The sequence below is a fragment of the Dermacentor albipictus genome, chromosome 3, assembly GCF_038994185.2.
Source record: "Dermacentor albipictus isolate Rhodes 1998 colony chromosome 3, USDA_Dalb.pri_finalv2, whole genome shotgun sequence".
In the NCBI taxonomy this organism is placed as follows: domain Eukaryota; kingdom Metazoa; phylum Arthropoda; class Arachnida; order Ixodida; family Ixodidae; genus Dermacentor; species Dermacentor albipictus.
In genome coordinates, this window is record NC_091823.1 from 9,855,938 (window position 1) to 9,877,178 (window position 21,241).

The 21,241-nt window shown below is 53.8% G+C and overlaps 1 protein-coding gene across 8 annotated transcripts in view; it reads right to left on the reverse strand.

Moving 5' to 3' along the window:
- Positions 1–21,241, reverse strand: part of LOC135919528 (restin homolog) — a 162,368-nt gene that overhangs the window by 36,595 nt on the left and 104,532 nt on the right. Inside the window, exon 1 of one of the 8 annotated variants that reach the window (XM_065453413.2) lies at positions 7,756–11,872. The exons of the other annotated variants lie outside the window; for them this stretch is intronic. Within the exon in view, the coding sequence (XP_065309485.1) occupies positions 7,756–10,585 (2,830 nt within the window). The 5' untranslated portion in view covers positions 10,586–11,872. Of the gene's footprint in view, positions 1–7,755; positions 11,873–21,241 lie in introns of those variants that run through there. 8 annotated transcript variants of the gene reach the window in all.

Genomic DNA, 21,241 nt, shown 5'->3' on the forward strand with positions numbered 1-21,241 from the left:
CTGGCCACCCGGTTCAAAGTTCGCGCGCGCGGTGACCTCCAGGCAAGGGAGGTGCGGCGCCGGGCCGTCTGGCACACGCGGACACGTCTAAACACGCTGCTCGCCGAGGCTTCTCCCGCACGACGGCGCAGCATCTTGTCTTGTGAAGGGAGAATTATGGCGCTCGCAGGATAGATTCCGCATCTTGCAGATTCGGAATCCGGGCTTGTGGTAATGGCACAACAGCATCCCCGCCCTCAGATAAGGCGCCGGGAAGACGAGCTGCCTCCACGTGGCTCGGATGCCAGGCGCGCACGTTCGTCAGGCTCGTCCAAGTTCACGTCCAGTGTCGGGACGCCAGGTAACATCACGTGCCCAGGTCCGACTCGCCAGGACAGGAGCTCTGCTCACCACGTCGTCGCCAAGGCACCTTGACCAGCTCCGCTCGGGTCGTTCCTAAGACCTTGCTTCTCGCCACTGGTCCCGCTTGGTCGTTCTGCAGCTTGCAAAACCGACCGGCAAAAGGCAACACCCAACACGAACAAGTGCCCTCTGTCTCCCGTCAAACACCAGACAAAGCCATAATTCAAATCAACCTAACTAAATCGCTATCCCCTTTTGCTCCCGCTGCAACAAGAGGCAGGTGTACGATCTAGCACACAAGGCTCAAACAATCACTTTTCAAATCAACAACACAACAAAATAGAAACAATTATTAATCAGCAATAAGAATGACAAATAGAATGGTCCCCTTGAAATCGCTTTGGACCGAAACCATACTTCTGAGGAAGCAAATGAGGTCATTCATTTTTCCCGGCGATATTTTCGCGGAATCCGAAGCTGCTTATATTTGCGACCCTGCTTATCCGTGTAGCGGCGGTACAATAAGCCAGATTCCTTGCCAAATGAAACCCCCTTTTTTTCCACTCCCCGTTTGACGCTCTTCCTCAGATCGGCTAATGAACAGTCTTCCTGTTGCTCGCGAATCAGACTTTCTCTTTCAACTGCAGCCTGCTCCTGCCGGCTGGCGGAAACCGGAGCGAGTGTGGAGCCCGCGTCGCCTAATTGCGGCGTCGAGTCTATATCGCGGCTAGCACTGCACGCGTCACTCCCACTCACTTCCAGGACCCGCTCGTCTAGGCCAGCCTCCGAGCTCTGCCTCTCCCGTGACTGCTCGCCACTCAAGTTACCGTGATCGGTCCGTGTGCCGCACCGCCTTTCGCTCACCGACGCTAAGTCAAGTTCCCTCGACAGCGGGCGCGCTTTGGATCGCGTGGGGGCCATGTACGCCACGTCGGCAAAGAATGATTTGCCCTGATCCCTCAGCAGCTGCTCCGAGCTATTTGAGAAGAGGTAGGAAAATTGCTCCGGGAGGGCGGCTGACACCGCGGCTTCGGTGTTAAGTTTCCCAAACTCTCCTTCAATGATAACCGTTGCGATCGGTAAACAGACACTCTCCTTCTCGGCCACTTGCCGTATCCTAACGCACTCTCCCGTAAAATCACTCGAGGAGACGAAAGACGGGTGAACAACGTCCATAGTTGCTGCAGAGTCCCGCAGTGCTCGGCACTTCTTGCCGTTTACCTTAATTTCCTGCACATAGGGCTCCAATAGACGTATGTTTTTGTGAGTTTCCTGTATCGTTGCAAAAGCAATTCTCTCTGGGCAGCTTGCAGCGATGTGCCCTTGCTTTTTGCAATTGTAGCAGGTTAACGGTTTCCGTTTTTTTAAAAGAACGCGTCATTTCGTTTCGCTGTTTCGGACCATCGTCATCATTCTGAGATGCATTCTGTCCAACCCTTACAGTTTCTTTGGGAAGGGACTCGTCGTCCCGAAACTCGCCACGCGTGATTTCCTTCCGTTCGTCGGGCTTCCCGTAAAACCCATCTCTTCTATCTGCTTTTTCTATGCGCACTGCCTTGCTGTGCAAGATGCGGCGGGTATAATACTCTTCCGCTAACTCTGCTGCCTTGTTTAGCTTAACCTCCTTTAGCCTATCTTGCAGCCAGAGCCGGACATCCTCATCAATGCAACGGTAGAACTGCTCCAACGCGATGCATTCGACAATTTTGTCGCGGTCGTCGAAAACCTCTTCGCCCTTCAGCCATTCCACCAGGTCGGCTTTTAGACGAAACGCGAAGTCAACATTCGACTCCTTACCCTTTTTTGCATACCGGAACCTCTGCCGGAAAGCTTCGGGCGACAATTTGTACTTCCGCAGTAGCGCTTCCTTCACATCACTGTAGCTCTCAAACGCCTCTTTCGATAAGCAAGTTATTACGTCTGATGCCTCCCCAGGAAGCAACGCTAACAGATTCTGTGCCCAGAGGGATCGCTCAATGCTATTCCGTTCGCACACGTGCTCAAATTTCACGAGGTATTTGGCCATATCCTCTCCGACGACAAAGGGTGGAAGTTGATCGCGTATTCTGGGAACATTAGAAGTGAGACTAGGCGCCGGCGAGTTATTTCGGTTCTCCAACTCTTTCATTTTAAGCTCGTGCTCACGAATCTCTCTCCTTTCCTCCTTTTCCTCCTCGCGACGTTGCTGTTCTCTCCTTTCCTGCTCGCAACGTTCCTTCTCCCTTTCCTCCCTTTCCCGACGTTCATTGATATCCGCCCAGGCCTCTGCGGCTTCCTCAGCCGTTACGTCCCCAGTCCTCATGACCTCAAGGATCGCATTCTTTCTTTTGGTTGAGCCCAACTCAATGCCCAACTCCTCACAAATTTCGAGAAGTTCCTTCACCTTGTACTTCTCCATCGTTCACACTGTCCTCCTGCTGTTTACCCTTTTTGAATATACCTGCCGAACGCTACTATAATGCTACTAGTAAGACATATGCAAGTATTTCACACACTGCCCTGTTTACCCCCTCAGCATCCCCTGGTTTCCAAAACACTCTTACTAGGCTTGAAACACTCAAGGTTATCACAATGCAACACCAAATCCTTCCCTAAGCTACTATAACCTGTGTCAGAGAAAGTCTGGTGTTTGAGGTAAACTTCAGGCACTCACCGCGCCGAGGTAGCTGATGCCGGTCAATCCCGTAGCTGCCATCCAGTGTTATGACACCCAACCGGTGCCACCAGTGTTACGAACTTGCACCGCTGCACCACGAATACGGCTTTGTGGTCCCGTAGCGCTCGTCACCCGTTTCGTGACAGAGCGTTGGTAGCGAAGACTCCGAGCCTGGCGTCGATGAGAATAACAAAAGGGACTTTATACATTATATACAGGTTATCATACAGGACATGAACGGGTCGGCACTGGGGCCGAGTGCTCACAACAAACGCGACTGTTCTCGCACGACGACGTCCGGCGAAAAAACGCGTTACACATCTCACCCCAGTCGGGAGCACGGTGTAAGAATATATTCTTACACCGTGGTCGGGAGCACATTCTTACACCGTGGTCGGGAGCGACACTCTCTCCCGGTGGGGTCGGCAGATCCTGTTTTCGAGCGGCGTGTCGCTGCTTTTATAATCCCCGAGGCCCATTGTCACTCAAACGGCCCAATACAAAGTCAGCACACGACGGTCGTCCGAGGGGTCCAACCAGCGACCGCGCTGGCCACCCGGTTCAAAGTTCGCGCGCGCGGTGACCTCCAGGCAAGGGAGGTGCGGCGCCGGGCCGTCTGGCACACGCGGACACGTCTAAACACGCTGCTCGCCGAGGCTTCTCCCGCACGACGGCGCAGCATCTTGTCTTGTGAAGGGAGAATTATGGCGCTCGCAGGATAGATTCCGCATCTTGCAGATTCGGAATCCGGGCTTGTGGTAATGGCACAACAATACGCACAGCGGAACTTGAGCTGGCGACAAACACGCCGGAGAGACCCGTAACTCACGGCCGGGGATAATGAACGAGCAGTTAACAACAAAGGACAAGTGCTCCTTTCGATCTGGAGACAGGAAGCGAAAGAAAGAAAGCACGTGACCTTAGCTAGCGACGTGCCAGCATGCTGTGTGGCGCGCGGGTCACACAGCGGGAAACTGTGGGATGGATGCCCAGGCGACCGTGAGCGCACACACACACGTACTAGGTCCACGTGCGACGTTTCCGAAGAAGTCAGCGACCCCGAAGGCCGAGGGGGGAAGAGGTCCCGGGTCGACCGGTGCCGTTCGTCGGGGCCCAGCGGAGATAGCGCCGCTCAAGCGTGGACGAGGCTCCGCCAAGCCACCACACGAAAGGTGCTGCCGCTACTTCACACAGACGGGAGACGGCCGCACGCACCAGTTCCTTCCGATGTTTAATTCATCGCGCGCACCCGTCGCGGGTAAGCGGAAGAAGTCGGACTTCCTGCGCAGCTTCCGTTAGGAACATCCACAGCGCCAGTCCGACCGCTCAGGGTGACCTCCATGTGAAAAGCACGACGTGTTAGCCATCGTAGTCAGCTATATCCCAATGAGCGCCGTTGTATATGACAAGGATTTTACGTGCCAGAACCATGATCTGATTATGAGGCACGCCGTAGTGGGGGACTCGGGATTAATTTTGACTGCATGGGGTTCTTTAACGTGCACCTAAATGTCAATACACCGATGTTTCTGCATTTCGCCCCCATCGAAATGCGGCCGCCGTGGCCGGAATTTGATCGCAGACGTCGTGCTTAGCAGCGCAGCAACCACGGAGGGTAAAGCGGCGTTATTAACTTCAATGTAAAGCTTTGTGTTGATGTAGCATTTTAGGTTGCCAAAAAGCGTCGAGCTGGTGTTCCTTTCAATGCATCATGTACTTTTCGCGAAGAGTTCAGCACATCGCAGAAGACTGGTCACACCAAGCCTAATATTACCCCATACGCGCGAAGGGTAGCAAAGGCGGTAGCCAGCGAGCACTGCAGCGCCCGGGCCGGCGGTCTGTTAGGTCTGACAACTTCACTGAACAGAGACAATGGATGACAGACTTGGGCCATGCTTCTTGAGAAATCGGCGCTACGGATAAGACGCAAGAGCAAGGACAGAATGCACAGCGCCTGCCGGCCTACATCGCCGTGCCATATCTTTGCCCGTGCGTCCTTTAATATCTCTTACACACTGATGCCTCGGTAGGTCAAGGGCGCCGCGACCTAAAGGCAGTTTCACAACAGTACAGCCCTAGAGAAGATACGATGCGTGCTTTGGCGCTCGAGATTGAGGAGGTAGCGCTCTGACGGGTCACCACATGGGTGACACGCGGAGTATACTTACACGCGGAGTTCGCAGCGAAGGTACCAGGCGTACACAGGCGTAACATCCTTGCACAGCGGAATAGAGCTGCGGGCTAGCTGTCTGATTAATGCCATTTGTTTTCGCTTGGTACACGATAAGCCATAGCGATAAGCTACATGTAAGTACCTTTGCGCATGCACATCCTATACTGCGAATTCAGCAGCCGCTCAGACGCGGCGGGGACGAACACCTCTCGGAGGGCAGTTGGCTTCCTATTGACTAAGGAGTCCTGCAGCTTCCACAGTGCTGAAAAACAGATAGGGTACAGTCCACGGACGCGCATTCACTGGACAGCGCTCCCGTTTGGCGACGTCAGGTGCACAGCGGTCACTCCAGTGCTACGTCACTGAGAAACCGAGTGAATAGAGATGGGTTCTCATGCGGCGACGACGCAATGTGCCGGAGTTTGCAAACCTACACACGCATCGGAGGCCAGTTGGATGACAAGCAGAGCGTGCACCTGCCTTCAAAGGGGGTTCGCAGCCCTGGCGGCAGCAGCAGCTGGCCGCCTCAACGCGGCCCACACAGAGCGGGCAGGCAAACAGTGCAAAGAAGGAGGAGAAGGTACGCTCCTTACAATAACAGTCTTCAGCGGACGGACAGGCGAGATCGGGAAAAAGAGCCATCGTGAGCGGCCCGTTTGTCTGCAAGCCGTCTCGGCTGCGCGTCAATCAGGTCGAGCTTTTCTTGGCGGCGGCTGGACTCGATTACAAAGTGAAGCCCAAACAGAGAGCGAGCTCTCTCTGGCCCTTCGAGATACCGCCGAAAGCAAAGCAGGTCAAGCCGCGCCCCACTACAGCTGCGGCGGCGCCCCCACGCCTCCGGCGGCTCAACGCCAGACGGAATCGGGTAATTTTGATCGAGCGCGGGAGCCGCAGACCACAACTTGGGTTGATCGCCCGCTCACGGAATGTGTACGCGCTACTGATAGCTCCTCCTCGTTCGCCAGCGCTTTGCCAAACTGACTTTATAAAAATTGATGCCTGCTCTGCCGGCGGAATAGCAAAGAACGGGCGCAGATTGCGTGGGGGTTTGTTGATGCCACCGCAAGCTGAGCCTACGCACTACCACTTTGGTGCGTCGATTCGTGCCCGCCTGAACATATCCTTACTGAAGCATATAAAGTATTTGCTGTCGTTACCTGATAACGACAAAAACGATGAGAAACAGTACTATAGGCGCGCGTGAAGCAAAAAATGAAGTGTAATAAACATGCGGAACTCTCAGAGCCGACGTTTCGATTGCCGGAGCCAGTATCATGGCAGGCAGCCTCCAATATACTGGTCATATATTCACGTTCCACACTGCAAGTTGGCGTTCGACACAGGTCTGCAGGTGGCACGAACACTGACCAATTATCTCAAAGAACTACCACATCAGGACTAGAGATCTTGCAGAGCACAAATTCCATTGCGTGGCGTCCACTACGGGTCCGCTAATGCCAATGTATGAGTGTTCTGGATAAACTTGTGAACAGATCGAAAACCAGCCCATAGAGATTTAGCAAGAACTGTACGGCATCGCAGCGCTTAATTTCGCCTGCGCAATTGCCTGTTAGCCAGATTTTTCGGTTCATTAACACGTATGACGCCGACAAAAGCTATAATGTTCTGGACAAGTTGTACTGTGGGCAGTTGCTGCTGGAGAATGCGGGACAAGTCAACGAACGCCGTACTTCTCCCGGATGAAGTAAACCCGCCGGGATGTGAACACGTAGATTCAGAACTTGAATCGCACGGGTCACACCATCGCTACCTGCCCGCAATTCCCAGCCGAAAGGACAGAAAGACGTGTGCGCGGCTCACGCTGAGACAGATGTGCAACGGGAGTTGGCGCGCAAACAATAGCAAACAATGGCGCGCAACAACAAGAGGGCGAAATGAATTTCGCCACGCATCGGCGGGGTGGCGCGACGACGTAGATTTCTAAGACGACGAAAAGACAGAGGCACAGACGGCGGCACCGAAACGGAGGCGGCTTCCACCAGCGTCAAGCCACTGGGGTTGACAGAACAAAGTAAGCACGGCTCGGAAAATAGGTTACTTCCGCGGCAAGCCGGTCGTTCCCGGGGCAGACGAATGAATTGCGGGACCTCCCGGGGCACGGCTCTTAATTTGGAAGGATGCGCAGCAAGCGCTGGCGCGCGCAAGCAGCTTTCCGGGGTCAAGAAACATCGTCGCGACTCGTTAGACCGCAACCAGCTGAGCTGGTGTAGACACACAAGGTCGAGCCAAGCTAAGTGACCACATCGGTTCGGTTGAACAAGATTATCCGTCAGCTCAGCGCACAAATTCCGCAGCCCTGAAAGAGTGCCGCTGGCCAGCGAAAAGCGGCCGTTCATTACGCCTAAGTTACTCTCATCCCTATATCCTTCACCGGTGCCGACCGTTCACAGATGAACGATGGGGTTGAGATCTCGCGGCGAAACGCTGCAGCTTATGATGCTTCTGCTCCGCGCTACAGAATATGCTTAATATTTTTTCGGATATGAATGACGAAGACAAACAATAGAGGCGGGAGCCCAATCTCCACAAGACGCGGACACACAAGCGCGAGCACAACACTTACTGCAAGACGAACAGACGGCATCCTCGTCGCCATCAGAAGAAGGCAGGGTGCGGTCGGTCGAATCGACCACGGGCACCTGCACCGAGGGCGGCGCACAGGCCGCGGAAGCACACGGGGCGGCCACCACCTTCATGGCGGCATCGTGCACCACCGTGACGACGGGTTCGACGGCGAGCACAACGACGGGAGACAGCGCGCGCCGCTTCTGGGCGCTATCCGAAGTCAAGCACGCCACCCTGCCGTTCTTTCCGGGAGTAGGCTGCTGCTGGAGTTTGGGCCTGGGTGCGGCGGACGACGAGTCTTGCACGACGACGTCCTCTTCGGCTCGCGGCAAGGAAGCCGACCGCGCAGCGTCCGTCGGCTCCGGCTCGTCGAGGACGAACGTGCCCGAGCGCCTCAGCTGTCCCGGGGCTTCTTGCGCGGGCGCTTTTGGGGCTTCCTCTGCAGCGCTGCCACTCTCCGCTGCGGCGTGCCGCGCATGCTTGGCGTTCTTCGCGAGTCCGGAAAACAGTGGCGTTTTAGGGCCGACAGAACAATCTCTGGTGGGAGCGGGGGCCGTCACTTTTGTCAGCGGCGGCGTGACCTGTCTCTGCAGCAGCGCGCTACCGTTGTTCCTGCTCGGCTGCGGTATATGGCCGACTTTCGCGCCGAACCGGGATCGCTTGGCTGGTACGGGCGCCGCCGTGAGAATGGGTATTCCGGACTCCTTTGCCGGACGAGCAGCAGTCGAGGGCCGGGGTAGCCGGGACGCGGTCGGGATGCGAGACGCGCGCGGACGCTTGCCCTCTGCGGCCGATTTTGGCGGGGTGTGCTCGGCGCTGATGGCGTTGAAGTACTGCACCTTGTCGCGAAAGCTTCCCTCGGACGCCTCCAGCTTGCTCGCTCTGTCAGCCTCCCCGACAGCGTCGCGCGGCGTCGAGCGGTCTGCGTTGGATGGGGCGAGCTGCGGCGAGCCGGCCCGCGCGGCACTGGCGCGAACGCCGCCGCTCTGCGCCGCTTCCTGAGCGGAACTGGCGCTAGACGTGCCGGGCGTGACCTCGTTTTCCAGCACGAAGGTTTCGTAGTTCACGGACTGGATCATGTCGTTCCCGATCACGCACACGTCCGGGGCGTCCTGGGTTTCCTGGTGGGGCAGGTGGTCCACGATTATTACTTCTCTTTCTTCGGGGTCGTTCAGGTCCTCTGACTCCAGATCAGAGTCGCTGCAGAAGACGTTTTCGTACTGATCTACCGGAACGCCGCAGTCTTCGTCGATGACACGCTGAGTGCCGAAGGGGACCCCGGGCGGTTCGTCATCGGGCGTCGACAGGGGCGACAGAAGGGACTCGCCGCCGTTGTCAGGCTTGAGGAAGATGAAGCTGGCTTTCTCGTCGGCCGGGAAGTCGTCGGAAACGTCAGAGACGGGAGAGACCGTCTCGCGGCTGATTCGCCGCTGTTGCTCGCACGTCGCAGGCTCCGCGGCGACGAATTCGAACTCGTCCTGCGCGGGACACTCCTCGCAGTTTGAACCGGTCGACGCCGAGTCGTGTCTTTGTCTCTGGAAGCTTCGTTTGATATCAGCCGCCTCGGCGTCTTCGTTAGCGGCCTGTTCGTTCACGCCTTTGTTTGACTCGGGTCGCGACATCTCGGAGGCGCCGTCGTGACTTTCTGCGCAAGCTTGAGACGTGTCTTCAGTACCCGCGAGTGGTTGCGTGTCATCTCCAGTATTCTCGGTGCAGGGTACCTGTTCGGCCTGGTCGCAGTCGTCCTGGTAGCATTCGTTGACTTCGACAACGAAGGTGACGTTAGACGTAGGTTCACCGTTTTCTTCACAGAGCGAGATTTCGTGTTCGCACTGTTCGCTAGCTAAGTTAGGCACGTCGTCGCGTTCAGTTTCTGAGTGGGCCACAGAAAACTTGCTTTCGGTGTTGCTTTCAGCGCCACTAGTCGCACCAAAATCACCCTGACCGCTATCGGCCGAAGGCGGGCCACAGTCGGCGGACGTGGATTCCGGGCTCCCGAAGACGACGGCACCGTTGGCGACGGAGTGGCTGCTGTCGGCGTCTTCGCTCGGCATATCCGCCGCCGCAAGGCACGTTCCGTTCAACAGCAGCTTCTTCAGTGCTCGCATCTTGTCCTCCTGCTCGGGCTCACCGCCACCGAGATCGTGACCGGGAGTCAGAAAGTGGGGAAGCACCGCCTCGGAGAAGACCTTGCCGCTTCGTGACTCGTGGTTCCTCGTGGAAATGGCGCGCGGCAGTCTGAAGTCGCCGTTCATCTCTACCTTGGGGTCGCAGTAGATGAGGCCCCAAACCGCGTTGTCGTCGCCGTCGTCGTCTGGACGCTCGCTGCCGCCGGGGGCAGCCTCCAGAGAGCGTGGCAACGTGTGCGCCCGCATGACCAGCGCGGCCTCCTGGCGACGTTTCGCCTCGGGCGATTCACTCACGTCCAGGGGCACAGAGGACCACTGGGACAGTTCGTCCTTGCGCGCCGCCTCTGTCACCGCGGCGTCCGACATGCGCCTCCTGCCAGGTTCTTGGTGGCCGGCTTTTTTCTTGTCCTTGCCGAAACGGAACATGCGCAGGAACGCGCTCTTGTCGTTCCCGCCGGGCGACACATCCTTGGTTTTGGAGCCGCCGCCGCCGCTACTGCCGCTTCCGATGCGGAACGACCAGCTCCTCTTGAAGGTCTCTTCTTTGGCGGCGGCCGGGGGCGACGGCTTGCGCAGGGATCCCCGCCGCTCGAAGAGGCCTAGCGGCGACTCCTCGTCGCCGACAGCGGTGCTCGGCGACGGACCGCCGTCCAAGTTGCGGTTCCACTTGACGCGCATTTTCTTTCGCCACGAAGACATGGCGGGTCGTCGATTGCAGCTCAGGCCTCGAACACTGGAAGCAGCCGCACGGAGTGGCAGCAGCAGCGGCAGATGCGAAGGCGTCGACCCTGAGTCGAGCGCGCGTCCAGAGCGACGATGTTTCCCACGGCCGGTGACAGCGGCGGAGGCGCGGCAACCTTCCGGGACTCGCCCTTCATCATTTAGAGCGGCGGCCGCCGCTTACACGCTACAGCACAACCAAAAGGAGGAAAAGGCCAGGCGGAGGTCCGGCGGCACTCGATGGGCTGCCAGACAGATGATCGGCCGCCCCAATCACGCACGCAACTTCGCCGAGGGGTGGCAGGCGCTCTGTCGAATCCGACGCACACGCTGCGTCGAAGCCCGTTGCCCCGAGCACTGAACAACCCGCCGCTTTGGCACAGCGGCGCAATCCACCGGCACGCGAGACGGGCACGAGAAATCCTGCGACGTCTTTCTCCTCCTTCGAAAAGAAAACCGCAGACGAGGCCGAGGCTCGCTGCAGCAGCCGGTAACTCGCAGCAGCCGGTGAACTGGGGGGAAACGACAGCTCTCTCACCGCAAACAAAGAGTGCAGCGCGTACACACACACACACACGCACGCGCGAGCACCGCGGCGACAGCTGCGAACGATGCCGAGTTCACAAAAGGGCGTCTCGCGTGTCCTCTCGCGCACTGGCAGCCGCAGCAGCAGAGATAGGTCAAGCAACGAAGAGGATGGCGACGGCTGAGGCGATGTTGAGCGCAGCTTTTGAAGGAGGCACACAACTTTGCGTCACGAGTGATACGGATGCCGCGGGAAGGGACTGAGAGAAGCGAAGAAGCCGAGCAGCAGGCCAGGCATCGGCCGAGGAGCAACCACCAACTGCTCTCGAGTCGGGCCCCCCTGAAAGGCGCGCGCACGCACGAACACACCAGCGGCGAAGCGCGCTGGCTGCCTGGCGGCTCTACAACACGCACAAAGTGGCGATGGAAAGTGGTTCGGAGAGGAGGCAGATGAAATATAAATACGGACCATTGCGGAGCTTTCCAGCAGGCCGTCTCGCACTCGCCTTCATCACAGCGTCTGCTGCCGTTCGCACTCACCCCTCGATGCACCCCACCTCCACACCCCTGGAGCTCGGGGGGAGAGGGAAGGGGGGGTTGGGGCGCCCCTCTCCCGTCCCAAACAGGATCCGCGACGCGCGCGCGGAGGCAGCCGCTGCGGCAAGGACAAGAGCGCCTCCGTACGCGCACACACTGCTTGTTGTGTGCCGCTCGGCCCATTCTGAAGTCCCGACGACGACGCGGCCTTTCCCAGCGCACCCCACCAGTCTCGGCACGCAAACGAACATGCACATTTCGAGGGTTTGTCGATGAGCATCGCTGAATGTCAAGCGTTTCAGCGACGCCGTTCTTTTTCGCGCAGTCAGAAACGCAAAAGCCACGCGCACCAGCTTGGCGGCGTATAGTGTCTTGTTAATTTGTCAAAGCCAGGTGAGGCTGCGTTTAACGGCAGCCATGTTATAGTAGGTTGCGGAATTACGAAGACCACGAGCACAGTTGTCCGCGTCGAGTATTTCTGCTTTGATACGATAAAGGTTTGTAGTTTGCAACGTAACCCCATTAAGCTAACTCGCAGTCATACTGCTGCCGCAGGGGGGGGGGGGGGGGGGGGGAGGGGGGAGGTAAAGTACTGCGTTATCCGCTATGATAGACATCCGTAAGTTTAGTTTTCGAAAATGCAAGGGAATACTGTTAGCACTTAGCAATAGCTAAGTAAGAAGAAATGCGTGAGACGATCAGTTATTCCAATGCGCACTATTTCTATACCGTCAATGTGCGTGACTACGTTTTCGCATGCTGTGGGGGCGAGTATGCGATATTTCAATGGGTCAGGGACACGCGTTCCTGCAAGGCTTTCGGCCGAATTGCATCTTTGTTGAAGGCAGCATTTCTCTTCAGCTGCACTCGCAGGGTCTTAAAGCAGTGTGTCACAACTAAGTCGGAAGAAAGTTAAGTAAAAACATTAAACGTGGAGCAACTTTGTATAGCACTTAACAAGTCTTCCTTCTTGAAATATTAGCTTTACACGACCACATTCTTCCCAATCCAGTTTTATCGACCGCAGCTCATTTTGCTTCTTATCTTTGGGAATATGATGCAATGTTATCTTCCCCGATATTACACGGTTTTGGCACGTTTCACGTGCAGTTACTTTGCACCCGTTGTTCGTCTGTCGCCATTCCCAAGAGCACCGAAACGCCCCGGAAACCGCACGGGCCGGGGACCCACGACCGCTGCGTGGCTTCGGAGAAAACCTGCGCAGCGGCGCCAGCGTAGCTGGAAAGTGCGAACAGTTGACGACGACGCCCCTGACCGGCCGCTACGGGCACGACCGGCGGGAGCGCAGCGGCCAGAGGGACAGACAACCGCTCAGAACACGAATCGAGATAACCCCGCAATATTGAAAGATTGTCGATCCTATTGGTCAAGGTGATCCATGCTTTTTTTAATCAAACATGGATTTATAGTTTTAATTCTTCACTAAAAGTCACGACAAATTACCTTTGGCGCCCCACGTGGCAAAAACATGAAGATGCACAAGAGGTCTGTCACGCGACCTGCTATTACTGTGCGCGGCTCCTGGTCTATATATCAGTATTGAAATGCAGCACACTTCTTCTGTTATAACTTTGTGTAAATTACAATGTGCAGATAGGCCTCCGTTTGCAATGAGCAGAAATGTGGCGCTGCCTTCGTCTTGTTTTTCGACGAGTTGGCTTGGCTCGTCTATCGACAGAATAGCGACGACGGGGGCCAGCCAGCCATGACGTAGGCATGTACTTGGAGAAAAACGCGGTACAAATATATGGAAGGTATGTCTAACAACGCAAACTTATTGTACCAGTTTTTTTCATTTTCAAGAGGTATTTAAAAGGTCCAAATATAGGTGGTTAACCAAAGTTGCAATCACCCCTGTGAATGCATAGCGATGAGCAGCTTTCACAATTTGCAAGGCGGGCTATCGGCATCGCTCTCACTTATCAGCGTTGCTGGAGAAGAGAATCTTACTTTTTTAGAGGCTGCTCAGATGGAAAAATTCCGCTAACAAAATATCCGCACGCTTTTGGAAGTAGCCACTGCAGGTTTAAACACTACCGAGGGTGAGCTTTGCGTTGTGACATTAAGAAAAAAAGAAAGAAAAAACTAGGTATTTAAAAATCAGTTGTCAGTCCATTTAAGCGCTTGTTGCAAACGCAAACCAGGCAACTCCATAACCAGAGTCGGGACGACTCGGATTTCATTCTAGATTCATGGGCGCCACCATCTTGGCCCCACGAACGATTTCTTAGTTAAGTGCGCAGTGACCTCAAATTTACATGGTCATGAAGAACCGAAGATATGCATCCGTAGAAACATTTTCATGCGCACTAATCGGCTGTAGTATCGTGAATTTGCTTGATAGAGATAGAAAACGACGGCGTTAGCAGCCCAAGGTGATCACACTCAAATGCTTCCGCAAAATAGTCCATAGCTTATAGGCACCCCCTTGCAGGTGAGGTTTGCGAAAACTACATGATACCACAGACGCTGTGCAGAGATAAACGCATCTTACGAATAAAATTTCACGTGAACACTGCTGCGTCCTGGCTGTATGTTTTCAGGTTGCCATCGTCATTACCACAGCGTTGACGCCACGGTGCTTATCCGTCATCACCGTCACCGTTATCCGTCATCACCATCATCGGCGCCTGATGACGTCATGCTTTGGGCAAATAACGGCAGTCACTGAATCGGTTATCTCCCCGTCCACCGCCTGCACTTCGATCTCGTGTCCTGTCGTGCCAGTAGGCCTATAGCTCGATTTTCCTGCTCGCATCCGCGTAACCGCAACTACACGGTGTTTGATGCGCGTGAAACCTGAAAACTGGGCCTCTGCTCCCCTGCTTTCTCCCACCATATCTGACCCCGTATATAGAGAGCGCATTCAGACGATCTGAAGATTGTCGGTACACTTCTTGCAGACCAAATTGCTTTATTATAGACTTTTATATATATATATATATATATATATATATATATATATATATATATATATATATATATATATATATATAAAGTGTGCAGAAATCCATACACAAAAGTTGCAAACAAGTCTCCTCTCGCCTACAGTGGTTGAGAGGCTTTCGAACAGGTCGTTTGCAGTATAAACATCAAAAGACTTACAAAGAGAGAGAAATAGAGAGAGAAACACGTGCGGACAATTAGAGTGAGTTCACAGGCCGTCAGACGATCTACGGAGTTTTACAGAGGACCTACAAGGGTTTCTACAGAAAGCACATTCTAAAGGAGCACTGAATAGAAGGCCTCACAAAGTTTAGACCGATAAACCATTCCTTCAAAACTTACTTTCGTTAAAGGGACACTAAAGGCAATTATTAAGTCACGCTAAAGTTATAGATTAGTGTTCGAGAATCTATATAAGGCGCCAATATTATCGCGAACAGAGAGGTAAATGCAGAAAATGATTAGAGACTCGTCCGGGACTTTCAAGCACTTTCCCGATGACGAAGGCACTCCTCAGTTAAATTGTATCATTAGTACTCAACCACTCGTTGCAAAAACATCATTGCATTGTATTGTAAGACGAAATAAAATGTTGCTTGTCCATTTCTATTTCACTTTTACGAAGAAGAACTCACTGAAATTATCCTCGACGCGGGCGGTCGGAAGGTGTCGTTTTCGCCTCGACTCTGCGCACCACCCACGCTTTCGCGTTTCGGTAGTTTCGTTGTCGCGTAGCGCTGTGCTGGTTTGCGAAACAAACGGCAAGTAGCAGAGAATTCAACTTCCATGCGATGTTGCGGGATGCCCGAACGGTCTACGGAAACTTGGCCAAAAAAGCAGCTGCAGCTACAGTGTACTGATGCGGCGAATCCGCCACTCTGACGTCATCTGTCTCGGCCCGGTACCACCGTCTGTCGGGCGCCGTTTTACTCACCGACGGCAGCAAAGGGAGGTGATGGCGTACGCAACGTCAACAATCCCCCAGTTAGGTGGCGCGAGATTTGAACTTCAAAAAAGCTATTCGGACCCTTCACATGCAACTTTCTCGTAAACTGCCTTTTCTTGGCCCGAAACAAGCGTTGCGAGGTTTCTGGAATGGTATTTAAACAGTCCAAGTCGACTTATTATTTGCCTTTAATGACCCTTTAAGGTTGACCACTAGAATAGGAAATGAAAGCGAAGCTTAAATTTTTTTTTTAATGCCGCGCCGGAACCCCAGCGCCGGTACGCCAGCGTGACGTAATGAATTTCAAAGTATTTTCTCGTATTTCGGCCGTTGTTGCGGAGTAAAAGTTATCGAAATTCGCTAAGTTTTGTGACTGGCTGCTTTAGAATAGAATGCAGCGCATCTTTATCGATGACAAGTTCGCTATATATGCGCGCACACCACAGGTCGTCGAAATTCACGACGCGACGGCGAGCTAGCACGAAAAATTTCAAATCAGATTGGCCAGCCCGTCTTTCGCTTTTTTTTTTAGTCTTCGCTGGCTTAATATCAGGCCTCCTCACACACTGTAAACGTGGCTTTTCTTTCTTTCTGGTACTGTAGAATGGTACAACACTTTCTCATTTCTACATGCACGCCTTTTAAGCTATACTAATGGGCACGGACACGATCCTGAGAACGTCGCAAAAGGTCTCTCCATCCCACTCGGCTTGACCACGACGGACAACGCATCTCTCGCCCCCGCCGTCGTTTGCGTGCACACTGCCAGCCGTGCGGATGTTGTGCCCTCGAAATCGCGGCGCTCGCGTTGGCCGCGCAGTGATCGAGCGGGCGCGCGCGTCCGCAGCCCTGAACGATCGCTAAGCCTGGCCAGCGAACACGATCGAGGAGAACACGTGTCACAGGTTGCGAGGCGCCGTATGGCTAATTTGGCGCGCATGGAACAGCTGACGAGGACTACCACCGCGCACTTCGATACTACGTCGCTCCGATAAGCAACGTATTGCTTCGCGTATCGCGCACGCCCTGCTCATTCACAGTAGTAAGACATCTACATACCACGTAACACCTTGCCCCCAGCAAACGAATTCGGTACTTATTCAAAACATACAAGTGACGGAGAAGCACAGGGAAGAAACGGGCTGGCCACCGGAAAGGGCTAAACGCCTGTCCGCTGCGTTTTATAGGAGGTGATAGAAAAAAAAAATGGCAGTTGAAGATAGAACGAAGGGAATGAAAGAAGAAAGAATGAACGATATTCACAGCACAAAGACTAAAGTATAAAAAATGACAAAGACTAGAGCACAGTGCTATAGGCTGCCACCTTCAAGGGACACTAAATGGAAAAATAACTTGAGCTGCATTATACTACACAACCCTTTCGCCTGCAAGACCAAAAGAGCCGCTCTTGTCGTGAGCAGAGACTCGACGATGAAGCCCGAAAATAGCAAACGACTGATGGCCTCCCGAAAGTTCCTGCACCTGCAGTACGCCGTGACATCATAGTCTTTCGCAGCGTCTTGTCGGCATTAGTTAATTTAGTATCGGTAAAGATGCGCTTCATTTATTCCACAGGAGCCAGAGGCAGAATTCGGCAAGTTTCAAAAACTGCTACTAACTACACGCAACGCCCTCCAAGTACGAAAAAGTACTCTGAAATCGATGACGGAACACTGACGTCCCGACGCTGAGGTTTCGGCGCGAAATTGAAGAAAAAATATTCCAAGTATACCTTACCTTCTTCTAATAATCAACCAATAATAGCAAAGTTTGTGAAAGTAATATCACTTTATCAAAATAAACTGATTTAGTGTTTTTCTTCAGTAGAATCCCTAATTAGTAGTCCCTAATGCGCCGAGTAGCGCGCAAGAGGAGCCCGCCTTGGGCCAGACTTTCCCATCCCTTGGCTCGGCAGTCGGTTTCTTGATACGGGGCGAGAGAGAGAGCACTATCGTTGTACATGAACTTGAGTCCCTGCCCATCTTTAATCAGATGTGTTTTTCCTTCCGCTTCATCTGGCACATATACACGAGGTAGTTTTCTGTCTTTTTCTCCCTTTCCTCGGACCAAGAATCAAGCACGCACAAATAACACGAAAGAGATCGGAAGACAGAGAGAGAGAGAGAGAGAGAGAGCGACCTATGCGTTACGAAACGAGAAAGAAAGAAAACAACGGCCACGGGAAAAAAAAAAAGAAAGAAAGACGGAAGGCACACGGATTCCCCGACCTCGGCGAGAGCCGTAAACCCGAAGCGCGCAGGCCAGAAACCCACCGTTTCACGGGCACAACCGACGTTTCGAATCGTGGCACTCAGCCCGCCCTCCGTCTGTACGGTCCGGCACCTGTGCCCGTCGACTTGAAATGCGAGCGCGTAGTATACGCATACGGGGGCCATCTTTCGCTCTCGCGAGTATATATACACCGCCCGTTCGAAGCCACAGAAAGATGCGAGAAAGAAATGGCGAACGGGGTGGATAAGGGCAAGCGGGGGTCGCTCTTTGAGCCAGCGGGGCGCGTTTTTTCAGCGGGCCAAAACGAATGCGCGCACGGCCCGAAAACTGGTCCGGCTGCTCGCGGCCCTCGACGCTCCCGTGGATCGCCCGAGTGGCGCGCGCAGAGTCGACCGGCCAGCGCCGGCCAGCAACAGGCCTCGTCGGAAGGGCCGCTCCCCTCGTTACGCTATCGCAACTGCGCCGCCAGAGAAAAGGCCGGCCTCGTAACGCAAAGCGGCGGCCAAGCGGCGGGTAGCGCTGCGCGGCCACCATGGCGCGCGTGTAGCCTGCCTGCCCTGACGCGGAGACCAGAATATTTAAAAGTGATGGATCGGGACCTGTTTGGGGAAGAGGACGAGGGAGCCCGGGCTACACTGTACCCGGGCTACGTATATATGCTTCCCCGTGGAAGCTTCGCACGTGAAGCTCCACGGAGATTGAACGTTATCCCACGGCCGGACCCAGTCGTTGAAAGACGTCGCCGCCTACACTGCGCTTGTTCCAGCAACGTCATGCCGCGCATATATCCCACACGCACGAGAGACTCGCACGACACCGAGTAGAGCATGTCATTTGCGTATTCGAAACTATGCGACACCGTATGTATGCGCCATGCTCATTTTGCATAGATAGTGTCAATCCTCAGCGAGGGATAAACTGGATATTTACTGATCAAACTTCCCGCAATTGTTCACCAATAGTTCTACGGCTACAGTTTTTTGTCATTCCGTGACACGTAGCTGGACAGAACTAAGGTATAGTTTGCAGTCGCTTGGACCAAGTCAGACTATTTCTTTTTGTACCTCACCTAATTACATAATTATCTGTTACTTAATCAACTACGTTAAATATTATATTAAGGGCAAAAAGTGTTAATGAGAAAATTGTAGGCCATCATGAAAAATTCCCCATCCATCTTTCTGTTGCTGAATCCTGACAGAAAGCCCCCCCCCCCCCCCTCAAAAAAAAGAAAAGAAAGAGTACCACACGATTAGTTACGCGAAAGCTTCGGCGGATTAAAAAATTAAATTATGGGGTTTTACGTGCCAAAACCACTTTCTGATTATGAGGCACGCCGTAGTGGGGGACTCCGGAAATTTTGACCACCTGGGGTTCTTTAACGTGCACCTAAATCTAAGCAGACGGGTGTTTTCGCATTTCGTCCCCATCGAAATGCGGCCGCCGTGGCCGGGATTCGATCCCGCGACCTCGTGCTCAGCAGCACAACACCATAGCCACTGAGCAACCACGGCGGGTGAGCTTCGGCGGATGCTTCTGCGCGTTCCTTTCAGGCTTCGAACAGTTTTAAGCATAAAGTATTAACAGAAAAGATGGCTCAGGAATTTTTTCACGATGGCCTACCATTTCCTTATTGGCAAATTCGCTGTGATTATAATATTTCAGAAGTTAGTTAGATAATGACAATTTATGTAATTAGGCGAAATACACAAAATAACCGGACTTGGTAATTGACGGCAAACAACATTACCTTGGTTGCGTCTAGCAACGTGACACTCGCGTATTCTTTTGGCACAAGTTACGTAAGGCATTCGGTGTATATACATATCCCCTTCAATCACGGATTATGATAGTGTTCCGATAAATAAGCCAAAGTTAGGTATAGCTAGTGCTATTCCAAGGCTCTGGAGACTGCAATTCAAAAAAGGTCAAGGTGTTAGGTATACTTTCAAGTGTGTGCGTAGAAAAACTCAGCACACTACGGGAGAAATAAAGTCACACGAAGTCGCTTAATTTACCTGAAGCTTACTGCCAATGTTTTTTTTTTCTTGGTACCACTAAACAGAACTGGCCAAAAACAGGTTGCGTACACACACGTGTGTAGCGGAAAAGGATAACAGCGCGTTGTTTTCTCGGTCATCGCCTTAATCGTGATTAAGCCGGTTTTAACATTGTAAGAGAATGACGTTTTCCAGGAAAGGAGCCGCCTGCGCGCACTACAGCGCCTGCCTCGCCCCGTTTATTTGCCGTTCACGATCATTGCACGGCAGACAGCGCAAAGCCACCGGATCTCCCCGCGTTCTCTTCGCTCGACTGCAGCGCGCACGTACGATGGCAGTTCGCCAAGCAGCCATCACGACGACGTGTACACTATACACACATAGAACTCGCACATGCCTGGTGCAGGCTGTGGTTCTATATACAGACGGCAAGCACGACGTGCTGATTGCGCCGTGACTGCGAAGTCGCACGAGTAGAAGTCAAAACGCACGAAATGCTTCCTCTTGGACTCGGCGAGTTGTCCGCTGTGGAACAGACGGTGCTCGAAGCAGTCGACTAATAGTCGTCGGACAAGGGGTGCCTGACGAAGGCAAGCCCTCTAATCGGAACAATGGCTCAAGTCTGAGACATTCCACGTTCGAGCATCGTCGTCTCCGTCTTCCTGCCAATATCAGACGGCATTAGAGGGCTTAAGAGATGCCCAGTTTCCGTATAATCCAGCACAGTAGCACGCTAATTCGCTCCCTTGCAAATGTTCATCTGTCGTGCGGAAAAGTTTGCAGTTTTCAATGTTCTTTTCGTACGGTGAGGCGGTGCGAAACACACATCGACACGGTTTATTGGCACTTGGGCGGCTTGCGCAACTTAGTGCAGTGCAGACTCGTAACACGTGTTGTTCTTCGGATTGCCACCAAGGAGAGCCCGCTACAGCGCCGCCCCTCTGCTTCGACGTGCGAGCCCACGGACGCTAGCGCACGGCACGGCGGGAACAAGGGGGCTGTACAACGAGAGTTCTTAGCAGAGGCCGACGAGCGCTGTCCCGCGGAGATCATCCTCGTCGTCGACGATCGCCGTGTGCCCCAACCACGGCTCAACAAATCAATCGCACGCAAGAAGCGGACATATGGTTGTTGTTCTCTCTGACAAGTAACAAGAGAAAGAAGTGGTTGCCCCGACAAGAAGACATGACACTGCCGCGGACAACACGTCTTCGTCAAAGCAGACACCTCAACTTTTTCAAACAATGGCAAAGTGAAAAGGCGAAAAGAACGGTAGTGCCGGCGGGGCCCGGGCGTTTGCGCGCTGAAACTCTTCGCCGCCATCTGCCAAGACGCTTCCACAAATCCCGTCGCGGCGGCGGCGGCGGCGCGCGCGGCACACACGTACAGACACCCGCATAAAGGAGCAGTCCTTCGACACGGCACTCG